The sequence below is a fragment of the Diabrotica undecimpunctata genome, chromosome 9 (assembly GCF_040954645.1).
Source record: "Diabrotica undecimpunctata isolate CICGRU chromosome 9, icDiaUnde3, whole genome shotgun sequence".
In the NCBI taxonomy this organism is placed as follows: Eukaryota; Metazoa; Arthropoda; class Insecta; order Coleoptera; family Chrysomelidae; genus Diabrotica; species Diabrotica undecimpunctata.
In genome coordinates, this window is record NC_092811.1 from 125,809,852 (window position 1) to 125,824,037 (window position 14,186).

General features: G+C 34.5%; 1 protein-coding gene across 1 annotated transcript; it reads left to right on the forward strand.

Annotated features, from left to right (window-relative positions):
- The first annotated feature begins 1,503 nt into the window (after positions 1-1,503).
- On the forward strand, positions 1,504-12,673 carry LOC140449991 (cathepsin L-like proteinase). The gene is made up of 4 exons (XM_072543409.1): positions 1,504-1,599; positions 5,817-6,155; positions 8,425-8,704; positions 12,288-12,673. Exons 1-4 carry the CDS (start codon positions 1,510-1,512, stop codon positions 12,530-12,532), a joined length of 954 nt encoding a protein of 317 aa, XP_072399510.1. The 5' UTR covers positions 1,504-1,509; the 3' UTR covers positions 12,533-12,673.
- Positions 12,674-14,186: the final 1,513 nt, after the last annotated feature.

Consider the following 14,186-nt stretch of genomic DNA (forward strand, 5'->3'; position numbering starts at 1 on the left):
ATAAGACTACAAATACATTGTAAATATATTATTTATCTACCAAAAGGTACGCTTAGCATATTAAATATCTTGGCAAAAGTTAGATGAGCAACTTCAGAGAAAAGCACCAATGGTACATCAATTTAAAACTTGTTAAATCATCGATTTCCAAAAAACGTGCGCTAAATAAATCGTGGCTGGAGGAAATAATAAAGCATGTTTAAGGGACACGATTCTTCTCATACACGTCAATGGTTTTTGATATAAATTAACACGTTTTTGAATAGGGCATTTATAGTTTTTTGCGAACCTTGGTAAAAGAAAGGTAAGCGCTTTGGATGAGTTAATTCTAGTTTATTGTTATTTTGTTTAATTTTTTTAAGTTTTTTTATAATTCATCAATAAGTTTCTTTATAGTTATTTTTTTATTAATGTTATCTTATTAACTTTAAATGGTAAAACCAAGTGTTTTCATCTTCAGAATTGACACATGTTACTATGCATTTTATATTCTTCTTCTTCAAGTGCCCTGTCCGTTGCGAACGTTGGCTATTAACATGGCAATTCTGATCATATTTGCGGCGCTTCTGAATAGTTCGACCGATGTGAGCCCGAACCACTTCCTCAGATTTTGGAGCCACGAGTGTCTTCTCCTGCCTGGCCCTACTGGCTTACTGTCTATTTTTCCCTGGACAATCAATTACAGTAGACAGTACTTATCGTGTCTCAATATGTGGCCTAGATATTCAAGCTTTCTTTGTTTAATTGTATTCACGATTTCTTTCTCCTGTCCGATTCTTTGGATTACCTCTGTGTTGGTGACATGTTCGGTCCAGGATATACGAGGAATGCGTGGGTACACCCACATTTCGAATGCTTCTAGTTTTCTCGTGAGCGTCTCCGTCAGCGTCCAGGCCTCCACACCATACAGTAAGATCGGAAAAATGTAGCATTTAACTAGACGTAGTTTTAGGGGAAGAGACAAATCCCTGCTTATGAGGAGCTTTTTTATATTGCTAAATGCTAATGCTAAATATTACAAATATTTAATTGAAAAAGTCCATTTATTCAAGTAACGCCAACATCAAATTTTAATTTCTACAAGACAACTAAAGTGTCTGGTCTCTGTTGCAGCCTAATTTTCATCATAACATATCACGGCAGCGAAAAAATATCATTTTATTTTTAATCTAGCTTACTGATACATCCCGAGAAGGTGATGGTCGAGCATCAACTGTTTATAGAAATAAAAAATTCTCTTAATAGAAGAATTAAATATGTCCTTTAGAGAATCATTGTATAGTTTACACAAAAGCTGTTCTCTTTTTATTTGAAACACTGACGATGTTTCTTCATATACAAAAAAAAAACATCAAATTTGCATCCTTTTCCCACTTCTTTAAAACCTCAAAATTTCCAGAGTGTTTTCTTACACTTTTATTTCAGTTATTTATTAGAATATAATTACTATTACTTAGCTATTTTACATTTTTAACCATACTTTTATTGATTCTTTGTAGAAAAAGCATAATGAAACTATTGTTTGTTGTTATTGCTTGTCTTATTGCGGCAACCATCGCTGAACACGATGATGATTACGAGCAATGGATCTCTTTCAAGGTAAGTATATTAGTTTAGCTCTTGTAATGATAACTACATCATTTAGAATGACTAGGTTTTTGTTTTTTTCCAAAGTATCTCAACTTCCATTGGTTATATTTGTCTTATTACTTTTTTCTATTTTAAATTTTAGTAGATCTTTTTTCGTAATGATTCTTTCAGCATCTTATATCCGTAATATTTTTCTAATCTGTTCATTAAATTTTTTGTACTGTTCTTATTTTCACCACATTTATTATTTCATGAATATTTCCAATTTCCTTTATTTCGACTTTAATTTATGAATATATTTTAATGTTTGCTTAAAATTAATAAACATCTCAGATATTTTAAAATTTTAGATTCTATAAGAAAAGTAATGATGACTAGTCACTGAATAGCAAGCAAGCAAGCAATTTAATTAAACCCAGCCTGTGAGAAATGTTCACCCCTAAGAATTACGTTCGGGTGTAACAATTCATTGGAGCGAGGTGTATTAACTCGAGTAAAAACAGGAGTCACTCCACCGCGCTCGAATGCTCCAGACCATCCCTTTCCCCCCTATAGCACTCTGATGCGCGATAGGGGCACAACTATCAGCCAAATGCTCTTCATGTGGAGATCCTGGGTAATAGAACCCCAACATGGTTTCCTAACCGAATTCAAAACTCAGGACAGCGCATTGTCGCTATATTCCTGTTATCTTAATGTGGCTTATCCGCGAACTAAAATTGCTTACTTGGGCCTCAAGTCTCCGCTCTGAGCTAGGCTCAGTTCGGCGACTTGGTGCTCAAGGGGTTGGGCCCTACATGCCCGAGTTTTTAGTGGTTTTTGTTAATATTTTTTTGTGGCTTGCGCCGGATTTTGTTAGTAGTTTTTTGATTTTTTTGGTGGCCGAAGCCGTTTTTTTGTTGTTTTTTGGATTTTTTTTGTAGGATGCCTGAAACATAAAATCAGAATTAGTGCATATTTATATAATAAATTATCTACATAAAATTTACTGGGTCCACGCTGTACGTTGCGATTGTCCACAAGGGTTATGAGCTACGAACTATCTTCATTGTGCGTTGTTGTTGTTTTTTGAAGTGTTTTCTCTCTGGTGTTTTGTTTTCTCTCTGGTGTGATTGTTGATTTTCTCTCTAGTATTATGATTTTATTCTACTATTTGTTGTTTGGGTCTTTTGTGCTTCCATCTTTGGAAAGCGTCATACCTCAATATCTCTCGCAATATGTGGTTGGGGTGGTTCTCTATCTCCGCGAACTTTGTCCTAGCTTTTTCTTTCATTGTGTCGGTCACTCTGATTTGTTGTAGTTCTCTAAAGAGAAATCTTTCTGCTACGTATCTCGGTACGTTGACTGCTTCTCTTAGGCTTTTGTTATGTGCCGCTTGTATTTTCTTTTTTGATGTATTGCATATGTGTCCCCATGCGAGAGATGCATATGTTAGTATAGGAAGAATTATACAATTTATTAATTTTATTTTTGTTTTCAATCTAAGTTTGCTTTTTCTTCCTGCTAGGCCTCTTATTGATGCTCTTGCCATGTTGGCTTTTTGTACTGTAGCTTCTACATGTTTGCTAAATGTTAAGCCTTTGTCCATGATTACTCCGAGATATTTTGCTTCACTTTTCCACTCGATAGGATTGTCTTGCACAGTTACCTGTTCTTCTGGTTGTTGGTGCCTCTTTTTGAAAAGTACAGCCTGTGTCTTTTCGGAGTTTATAGCGATTTTCCATTTTAAAATCCATTCTTCTATGTCATCTAGCGCTGTTTGTAAGTTGTTTACCGCTATGTCTACATTTCTGTGTTTGGCCGCTATCGCTGTGTCGTCGGCATAGAGGCTTAGTAGTGTACCTGGTGTTCTAGGTATGTCTGCTGTGTATATCGTATACAGTAGAGGTGACAGTACCGCTCCCTGTGGCACTCCAGCCTCCGGGTTCCCGAGTTCGGATAGGACTTGTCCTATCCGGACTCTGAAACTACGATTGCTTAAGTACGAAGAGATTAGTCTTGTCATTGCTCCGCTGTAGCCGTATCGTCTCATTTTGTAGATAAGTCCTTTATGCCAGACTCTGTCGAAAGCTTTGCTTACATCTAGGAAGACAGCTCCTGTGAATTGTTTGTCATTAAATCCAGCTGCTATGTACTCTGTTAATCTGAGTACTTGTAGCTCACTGGAGTGTTCTGATCTAAAACCGAATTGGGCTTCGGGTATTATATCTAATCTATCTGTTTCAGCTTGGAGTCTGACGAGTATTATTCTCTCTACAATCTTGCTGATTGCAGGTAGTAAGCTTATTGGCCTGTAGTTTTGCGGGAATGTGCTGTTTTTTCCGGGCTTTGGTAACATTATGACATGAGCCTCTTTCCATCTGTTTGGGAATTTCTTGAATCTTAGCATCGCGTTAATAATATTTGTTAGATATACTATGGCTCTCGCTGGTAAGTATTTTAGAGCCCTGTTCGTTATTTGATCAGGACCAGGTGCTTTTTTCGGCGAGCTATTTTTAATTAGCTCGTTTATCTCCTCCGGTGATGTAGGAGGGATGATTTCGTTCGGGTTTTCGGGTCTTCCTCTTTGTCTTTCGACTTCTTCTATGAAGTCGATGTCCTCATCTGGGTGGTAATTTAATGTACACTCTCTTTCGAGAGTACTCCTCATTACTTCTGCTTTTTCCTCTGTGGTGTAGACTATTCCGTTTTCTCCATGTAATGGAGGGATTTGCTTTCTGTCGTTTCTCAGTATTCTCTGGAGCCTCCAAATATTTTGCATATTTGGTCCTTGCTCCTCCATGTCTCTTATGTGGTTTTCCCAGCTTTTACTACGGTGTTGTTGTAGTGCTGTTTTGACCTCTCTGTTTAGCCTATTTGCTCTATTTTTGTCTGCCTGGTTCCTTGTCCTTCTCGCTGTCTGCTTTGCTCTGTTCTTTTCCCTTATTAAGTCTTTTATTACTTGTGGTATATCCTTAAATCTTCCCGTGTGCATTTCTACTTCCTCTTCTGTAGTGCTGTTTCTGAGTGCTTGTTGGATGATGTTTTCCAACTCTAGGACTCTGTCTTCTATTTCTCGTGGGTTGTCTATCACTGGAACTATGTTAATTCCAGTGCTCACGAGTCTTTTAAAGTTTGTCCACTTTGTTTTCTTTTTAACTCTTTTGATTGTACTTTCTTCTTCCCACGTTCCTAGTTCTAATAGGATGGGGTTGTGGTCCGTTGTGCCTTCGTTTAATGTTTGTATTTCTGTTTGTAGTCCTAGGTTTCTTGCTACTACAATGTCTATGTGTGTAGGAAGTCCGTTTCCTGGGTAATGCGTTGGGTCTGTGGGGCCCATTGCCATAACGTCGTCATTATTTTCTATGTATATGTTTAGTAGTCTTCCGTTTCTGTTCGTAGCTCTGTCGTTCCAGTTTGGGGATCTTGCGTTTAGGTCTCCTATTATGATTGAGGGTTCGTTGTTTAGGAACTGAATATTGCAGCAACATTTTACACAGCCATGTAAAATTTAATATATTCTCGATAATGCTGTTTAGTTTCCTTTGGTTCAAATTTTCTCTCCTTCCTTCCTTTATGGAAGTTCCCTCCCTGCCTTATTTTCGCTTTTGTTTCGGAGTTTATTTTTATTTAAATTTGGTTTCTCAATTACCATTTATCTTGGACATTTGCGACTGTTTTGATTATTGAATTGTTTAGTCTATAAATACCATGTGTTGGAGGTTTTAGGTTTCAGGAGTCAGTTAAGTATTGTTCGAATTCTATTATCTCTTTAATTGGTTTCAAGAATATGATAATAATGTTGCAACCAGAATTTGGAGTAAAAGTCAAAAGAGTTGGTGTAAACTCAATCTTGCTTATTCAAAATCCAGAATAGGAGCAAAAAGGTACTAAAAAAGAATATGCCTGTCTAAAAGAATTTAAAGAATAATATGGTAGGAGCTTATAATAATTTTTGGAATAATTGCTTCGAAAATTAGAGTGGCCAGTATCTATGGTTACCAACGTGTAAACCGAGATGGCATTCAAAAAAGAAGATGTTTCTTCAAAAATTATATTTATATTTGATTTGTTACTTAAAAATTGTTAACATATTTATTTTTCCGTATTGTGCAAATTTTTTTAATTTAAAACATACTTTTTAATCTCTTCAATTGCTTTTATGTCCTGAATTACCGATAATGTAGAACTATTTACCTAGAGCTGTATAAGTAACTTAAAGATACATTTTTTACTTTTGTTTTTAGGTTAAATATGAGAGGTATTATGAAGCTGCAGAAGACAAATTTAGATTTGAAATTTTTCAAAAGATCCTTCGTGGCATTGAAGAGCACAACGAAAAATATGAAAGGGGTGAGATTGAATGGCGCAAAGGCATTAATCAATTTTCCGATTGGACCGACGAACAGTTCCAGTCTTTGTTAAATAACAAAATTAATACAGACCTGCTGCTTAGAAATACTTTGGGAGTTTACAAAGCTGATCCAAATGAACAATCAGCAGCATCTGTTGATTGGAGAAGCAAAGGCGCGGTATTACCTGTAAGGAATCAGGGTAACTGTGGAGGGTGTTGGGCATTTAGTGCTGTAAGTATTATTGAGTATTTTTTGTGACTTGAATATTAGCCGTTCAGTAAGTCATAGTATGTTAATTATACAATGAAAGAAGCGGCATACCAAATTATAATTATAGCTTATAGCTAAATTATAGTATTTTCTGGGCATCCTTACCTTTGTCACTTATGAAAACTGTATCATCTGAAAATAATAGGTCATTAATTTATTCTTCATAAACTTTTAAAACTTCTATTTCTTATTTATATTTCACATTTAATTAATTTGGTCACTTCAAATTAATACTGTAATTAAATAATAATATATTTATAATTATTATAATTAATAATACTGATAATTAATTAGGTCACATTTATTTTTATATCATACATATATTTCTCCCCTTATTCTCTGATTTAGACTGTTTAGGTTTGTGGCTATATTGGCAGTGTTAATAATATGTTAAAAAAAGTCTTTTCTATAATCCCTCAAACGTGTTAAAATTAATATTGTTTCTACAATTTATATAATAGACTTTCCAATTAAAATGTTATAAATGTTTGCAGTAACAAATTGAATTAAAAATGGAATCATAAGTGAATCATACCCACGTATTTTGAAACTTGGTATGTTAAAATTTTGTTCAAAATTAGGTTGAGTACATCTATATATATACAAGGATTTCCACAGTTTTCACTGTATTCCTTCACTCAACCGTTTTCTCCAATTTTTCCTGTTTAGCCAGTCCCCTTCCTGTAGGTTTCTTCTACTCATTGCTTCGTTCACCTCATCTCTGAAAGATCTTCGGGGTCTGCCTCTCTTTCTTCTTCCTATCGGGCTCCACTCTGTTATTCTATTTATCCACCGATTTTGGTCTGCTCTTCTGACATGTCCGTACCAGGTTAACCTCTTCTGTTCGATGTAGTCTATTATGTCGGAGTTCATGCCCATTCTCCTCTTAATCTCCATGTTATTTATCCTATCTCTTCTTGTTACTCTGCAGCTTCTCCTTAGAAATTCCATCTCTGTTGCTCTTATTTTGTTTTTGGTGTTCTTATTTATTGTCCAATTTTCACACCCATAAGTGAGGATACTTCTTGTCATGGTATTATATATTTTTTTCTTTGTTTTCATGCTGATGTTCTTATCCCATAGTACCGGGTTCAATTTTCGTATGCAGTCTCTTGTTTGTTCTAGTCTATTTTTTATATCTTCCTCCGTTGTTCCTTTGTTTGATATTATGAAACCTAAATACTTATACTTGTCTGTTCCTTTGATTTGTTTACCTTCGTCTATTTCCAGCTGTTTTATTTCTGTATTCTCCGTTGTTAGGTATTCAGTTTTCTTTAGGTTTATTTTCATCCCATTCTTTGTATATTCCTGCTCCAGTTTTCTCATCATAAAACTGAGGTCATCCTCGTCTTGTGCGATCACTATTTGGACGTCGGCAAAACTTAGCGTATATAGATATTCGTTCTTTACTGGTATACCCATTCCTTCGCACTTTCTTTTCCATGGTTTCAGGGTTTTTTCCAGGAATATTTTGAACAGGGTGGGGGATGTGGAGCAACCCTGTAGTAGTCCCTTTGTCGTCTTAAATGGACTGCATATTCTATTGCCCGTTTTGATAGCTACTTCGTTATTCTTGTAGAGTGCTTTTACCGCATTTATTAATCTTCGTGGAACTTCGATGTTTTCCATTGCTTCCCATAGCTTGGTTCTAGGTATTGAGTCATATGCCTTCTTAAGATCAACAAAAGCCAGATGGACGGATCTATTTTTGGCCATTCTTTTTTCTATTAGTTGTTCGACCGTGTAAATGTGATCTAAGCATGCTTTCCCCGCTGTGAAACCTGCCTGATCTTCTCCGATTTTATCTTGTACATATATTTCTAATTTTTCCTTTATGGTCTTTCCATACAGTCTGCCTATAGACGATATAATGCTGATTCCCCGATAGTTTTCGCAGTTTTTTCTATTTCCTTTCTTGTATATTGATGTCATATATGCTTGGGTCCATTCTGCCGGTAAGTCTTCTCCATTCAGTGCTCTCTCAAACATTTTATGTATCATACGGAATAACTTTTCCGATCCGTTTTTTATCAATTCATTTGGTATTCCGCCAGGACCTTCTGCTTTTTTGTTCTTTAGAGTTTTGATCGTTCTTTGAGTACATCTCTAAAGTTTTATATTGATTATTATAAAAATTCCATGATCTATGTAAGTTTTTCAACTACTTATTTACTTAAAGCTACGTTTTAAACTAAACTCAAAAGTTAAACAATAAAATGTTATTTTTTAGGGTGGCGCCCTGGAGGGACAACTGGCAATTCAGAAAAAACAAAAAATTTCTTTAAGCCCTCAACATCTGATCGATTGCTCTACGAAAAACAGTGGTTGTAACGGCGGGTTCTTGGATCGGGCCTTCGATTTTGTTAAATCAGAAGGTCTAAGCTCTGAAGCAAATTATCCATACGTTGCAAAAGAGACCAAGTGTAGGAAAAATGTACAAAAAGCTATAACTTCTATCTCAGGATATAAGAGAGTAAATCCAACTGAAAAAGATTTAATTTCCGCTATTGGTAAGTATACCAGCGTATTTCGATTCTGACTGCACTGGAAAGCTCCTTTGTATTTTCCGCAGTATTTTAGCCCTATTCACTATACAAAGAAAACAAAGTAGCTATTAAATGTGGAAATAAAGCCTACAATCCATTTAAGACGACAAAAGGACTTCTACAAGGCTGTGCTTCGTCCCCTACTCTGTTTAAAATATTCTTGGAAAAGACACTTAAACCATGGAGGAGAAAGTGCGAAGGAATGGGCATACCAGTAAGAGACGAATACCTATACACCTTAAGTTTTGCCGACGATCAAGTAGTCATCGCACAAGATGAAGAAGATCTCAGCTTTATGCTCAGAAAACTAGAAGAAGAATATAAAAACAACGGAATGGAAATAAACTTAGAGAAAACCAAATACCTAACAACAGAAAACAAGGATATGAGAAACCTAGAGATAGACGAGGGAAGACAAATAAATGGAACAGATAAATTCAAGTATTTAGGAACCATAATATCGAACCAGGGAACAACAGAAGAACATATAAACAACAGACTGAGACAAACAAGAAACTGTATAAGACAACTAAACTCAGTGTTGTGGGATAAAAACATTACGATAAAGACAACAAAGAGAATATATAATATCCTGACAAGAAGTACCCTGACATATGGGTCCGAAAACTGGACAATAAACAAGAGAAATAGAGGTAGAATAAGAGCAGTAGAAATGGAGTTCCTGAGGAGAAGCTGTAGACTTACAAAAAGAGACAGAATTGAAAACGCAGAGATTAAGCGGAGAATGGGAGTGCAATCAGACATAATCGACTATATAGAGGAGAAGAGACTATCCTGGTACGGCCACGTCAGAAGAGCGGACAGAGGACGCTGGATAAACAAAATCACAGAATGGAGCCCGATTGGAAGAAGAAAGAGAGGAAGACCCCCAAAGGTCATTCAGAGATGAAATCGACGAGGCTATGGAGAAAAGAACCTTGCGAGATGGAGACTGGAATGACAGGGAAAATTGGAGAAAACGGTTGAGTGAAGGAAGACAGTGAAAACTGTGGAAATCCTTAGTAGTAGTAGTATTTTAGCCCTATTACCACATATCAATTTATTACAAATTTTACATTGTGATGATACGTGTTGCTCTCATGCAACACATACAGTGTTATGCGTGAATTCTGGACAGTTATGCTGTGATTTCTGGACCGAAATATTTTGTAACTGTGGCTCTTCTGTAAAGTTCATCTGCTCTTTAATTACTGAAACCTTCGAACCATACCTGCAGAAAACTACTATTTTTCGCCAATGTATCGAATTATTATCAGCTTTTTCACACTAGTCCAAAGTACACCTTAGGGTTTCTCAGCGCAACCATGACCGCTTTAATATCATGATGATTTCTCATTCTAATAACCTGAGAACTTGTATTTTTAGTGGATTAAATTAGTTCTCGTCAAAGTGTGACACTTCTAGAACTCTTTCGTTGGGTTGCTTTAAGTCTTCCTGAATACAGGGTAATTGCAGCTGCTTACACACCAGCAGATAATCATTAATTTGTACAGCGTTACAGTTACACAGATTATCTTCAGCTTATCTCCACTTTTTTAGATTGTACTTACAGTAGGTAACTCCACTCCGAAGTCGGTTTAGAGGTTTCCTTATGGAGAAAGGTAATTTTAATCCAGCAGATAGATCCTGTTTATACTCGACTTAAAGTTCTGCCTTTCGTCTTTAACTATTTTGTGTAACGAAAGAAACTGTAGATTATCTGGCGTGATCGTGCAGAGAGTGGCAATGGGCTTAGATCTAGATAAGTTCAGAGGCTTTGTCTTTCTCGGCTTTTGTGACTACAGCTTTTCTTATCAAAGGTGAATTTGTTAATGCGATGTAGCACATTTTAGAAAATCAGATAGATCTGAGTAACCCTGTAATGATTCCACCTATCTTATTTAATGCAGTGTCCACCGCTGAAACGTTTGTAAGGAGTTTTTAGACTAGAGCGGCTATGTCTAGGACCAGTTGTACCTGTTAGTGTCTTCAGGATATTGATTCTTGGCAAAACTTTTATATTTGAATTTATTTATGTTTATTTCTGACAGTATTATTTGTATGTGAGTGATCTGGGACCTGGAATTTGTATAAGGAGGTCTTTAAGTTTTTTGTCAGCTTCTTTAGTATTTTAATAGAAAGCACACATCTATATTTTTAACTAGTTTAGCTTCAGTTGGTTCTGTTCATAGTAAACTTTCAGTTTATCTAGTGATCTTAGAAGCTCTTCCTCCGAAAATAATCTTCCATGTTCACCAATAGCTGTGTACTTTATGTATATAAATTATTTTATTTTATGTATACTATACTGTCTACTATAAACATCGTTTATGCTATGTTAATTTGATGTTTTTTAGCAATTTGTACACTTTGGAGTGCAGTCTTTTATAGTTTATGGTTTAATATGCTGCAAAAACGTCCACGTTCCACGTTACACATTAAGTCCGCATCATGCCCATTATCTGCTTTATTTTAAAGCTATATTCATTTTTTTGTGGTTGATCTGGTTACAGCAGTAACCGTCTGATTGTTTTCTTCAAATTCTTCATACTTGTCAAGTAGTTATTTATATTTGTCATTTTAGCAGATACAAGTTTTGAGTATCGTTATATTTGATTTTTTGTAGGATGTAAGTTTTGGTTGCACTATGTGGAATGTGCCTGAAATCTTCTATAATCTAGCTTGATATATTTGATATCATTTTTTTATTAAAATTCTAAATTTTTAAATCTAAATTTTATCTTTCTAATTGGTTTGAGTTATTAATGGGAATAGTCCTGCTCATAGTTTTAATTATTGGTCAAACTTATAATTAAAGGCGAAGACAAATGCTGACACATCTAAAACGAGATGACTACTAGAAACAACAGAGATGAAAATACTTCCACTAATATTATGGAAAAGTCTGTTGGAGAGGAAGAGAAGCGAAAACATAAGAAGAGAATGCAATATAGAAGACATAAAGGAATGGGTGACAAAACGGAAACAGGAGTTGAACGAATACATTAGTATAATGGCAGAGGATAGGATAGTACGAATAGTACGAGATAAGTCACCAAATGGACGAAGAAGTATTGGCAGACCAAGAAAAAGATGGTGCGCTAATTTAAACAATTTAGGTGGCTAATATTGAAGAAGAAACAGGCTTTAAAGCCTGCGTACAAGAAGAAAGAAGAAGTAGAATAAGCTAAAAGTCAGCAAACGGCTATGCAGCAAAGTCCATCAACAATTAATATTCTTTGAATATGGTATGAGAGCAGACGCAGAAAACATGGAAAAATTATCCAAGGAAATGTAGAAGGTCAAAGAAGAGGCAAAAATCTTTGGAAACGGATAATACACGACATCACGAGGGCCACTGCACTCCCTCCGGTGTTGAAGAAGATTGAAGAAAAAGGGAGACCATAAAATTATTTCTCGCTTTTCCTTTATGTGTCCCAACTGCAAATTTAAGACAATGGGAGATAATTTTTACATAAATAATATAAAAATATGAAACATATGAATATACTTATATACTTACTATAAAATATTGTATTTATTTTAGAGAAAATTGGACCAGTTTCTGTCTCAGTTGGTGCAAATTATTGGAGAGAGTACACAAACGGTATTTATAATATCACAGATTGCGGTCCTCATGTACATGGAGTTGTTGCTGTAGGATATACTGATAAATACATTCTCCTCAAAAATTCATGGGGGAGCACTTGGGGAGAAAAGGGATATATAAAACTAGCCAGAGGAAGTAACATATGCGGTATTAACGACTACAATTTTTATCCAATTTTATAAACTGTAAAACTAATTATTTAAAAACTTTAAAATGATTGGCATATTTTAGAATATAGTAAATTAAATTTGTTAAAAAATAAAATTTCAATAGTTTTAATAGGTAAATAGCATAAAATAGGTCGAAAACATTAATAAAAAGATTAAAACATCAATTTTTTTCTACTTTTCTTGCTTGTAACTTTAAAACAGTTTATTGTAAAGCAAAGTCGTGAGGAAATAAATTACCATTAAGTTTTCTATAAGAGACGGCTGGTTAAAAAAGTTTTCTATAAGAGACGGCTGGTTAAAAAAGTTTTCTATAAGAGAAGGCTGGTTAAAAATGTTTTAAACCATTACCTTTGCTGCAAAATAACAATAAATACAAAAAGGGGGGAAACGAGCCTATTAATGGCTTTAGAAAAAAATGTAGCACTACACTAACAATACAGAAAATTGTGGGAGGCATAGTTTATAGATATACACAAAGTTTATTAAACAAAATAGATCAGCTGAATACTTTTTATACAATAAAAGATACAATATAGGTATTATGTTTCTCTGAACACTGGCTCAGAGAAAACGAATTAACAACATTAAAGCATGATGGGTATTTTTTGTCAACTTTTTATTGTCGGAAGGTAAGGGAACATGGAGGTGTTGTAATTTTTAGCGATAATAAAATCTCTACACGATATATCATGTGAATATGAGGGTGAATTTTGTGCACTAGAAATTATAGATATTAAAACTACTTTAATAACAGTGTATTTATATACAATTGTAAATAGGAATTTTAAAGTTTTTCTAGACCTATTTGGAAGCGTTTTGCTCTGTTAATTTTTTAGAAATAATAATAATTAGAGATTTCAACAATTATTTCAAAAAAGCTTCTAATAAATTAAACAGTTTCCGTGGTCTAATTTCTACTTTTAGCTTAACCACAACTATTAATGAATTTATTAGAATTACAACTACATCAACACCTTGTTTAAATAACATCTTAACATAAGCAGTGAGATAGTTGGTTGAGGACTGAAAAATCATAGTACTAATACATACAGAAGACATAGGTATAACAAGTACACAATGGCACCTGATGTTAAAACAGTCGTTAAATAACATTGACTGGCCTTCAGTTTTTTCTCTCAAAACAGCAACAGAATTAGCTTAATTTATTACCGAAATGTATGTTAAATTAACTAAAATTAATTTTCCAATAAAAAAATCACAAACTCTTAGTAAAACTCCAATTTCTTGGGTTGATGACGAACTAATTGTAATGCGAGAAAATCTTTCCACAATCAATATAATTGCTGATGTTACAAAGGAATATAGTGGGAATAAAAAGTTTAAGCAGCACTATAAATCAACAATATCATTAAAGAAAAAACTGACTTTGGTGAGATGGTGATGAGAATTTCTTTTTCAAGTCAGAAAATAAATCTCGTGACAGTTGGAAAGGTATAAATTATCACAGAAATAAATTTCAAAATAAAAAAGTCTGTCCAAGCGCGATTACATCAAATTATTTTAATAAATACTTTACTTCAGTAGCTAAGGATATTAGAAGTTCTTTTAATTCTACAAATAAAAATGTAGCCATAGATTTTTTGAAAGATGTACACTCTCCTTAAGATGTACTCTTTATTTTTATTACCTGTTAGTGATACTGAAA

Excerpts from the sequence above, each read along its gene's own strand:
- LOC140449991 (XM_072543409.1), top strand. The coding sequence starts at position 1,510 with ATGAAACTATTGTTTGTTGTTATTGCTTGTCTTATTGCGGCAACCATC. Across the intron at positions 1,600-5,816 it reads AGCAATGGATCTCTTTCAAG|GTTAAATATGAGAGGTATTA; the intron begins GTAAGTATATTA and ends TTTTGTTTTTAG. Across the intron at positions 6,156-8,424 it reads GGTGTTGGGCATTTAGTGCT|GGTGGCGCCCTGGAGGGACA; the intron begins GTAAGTATTATT and ends GTTATTTTTTAG.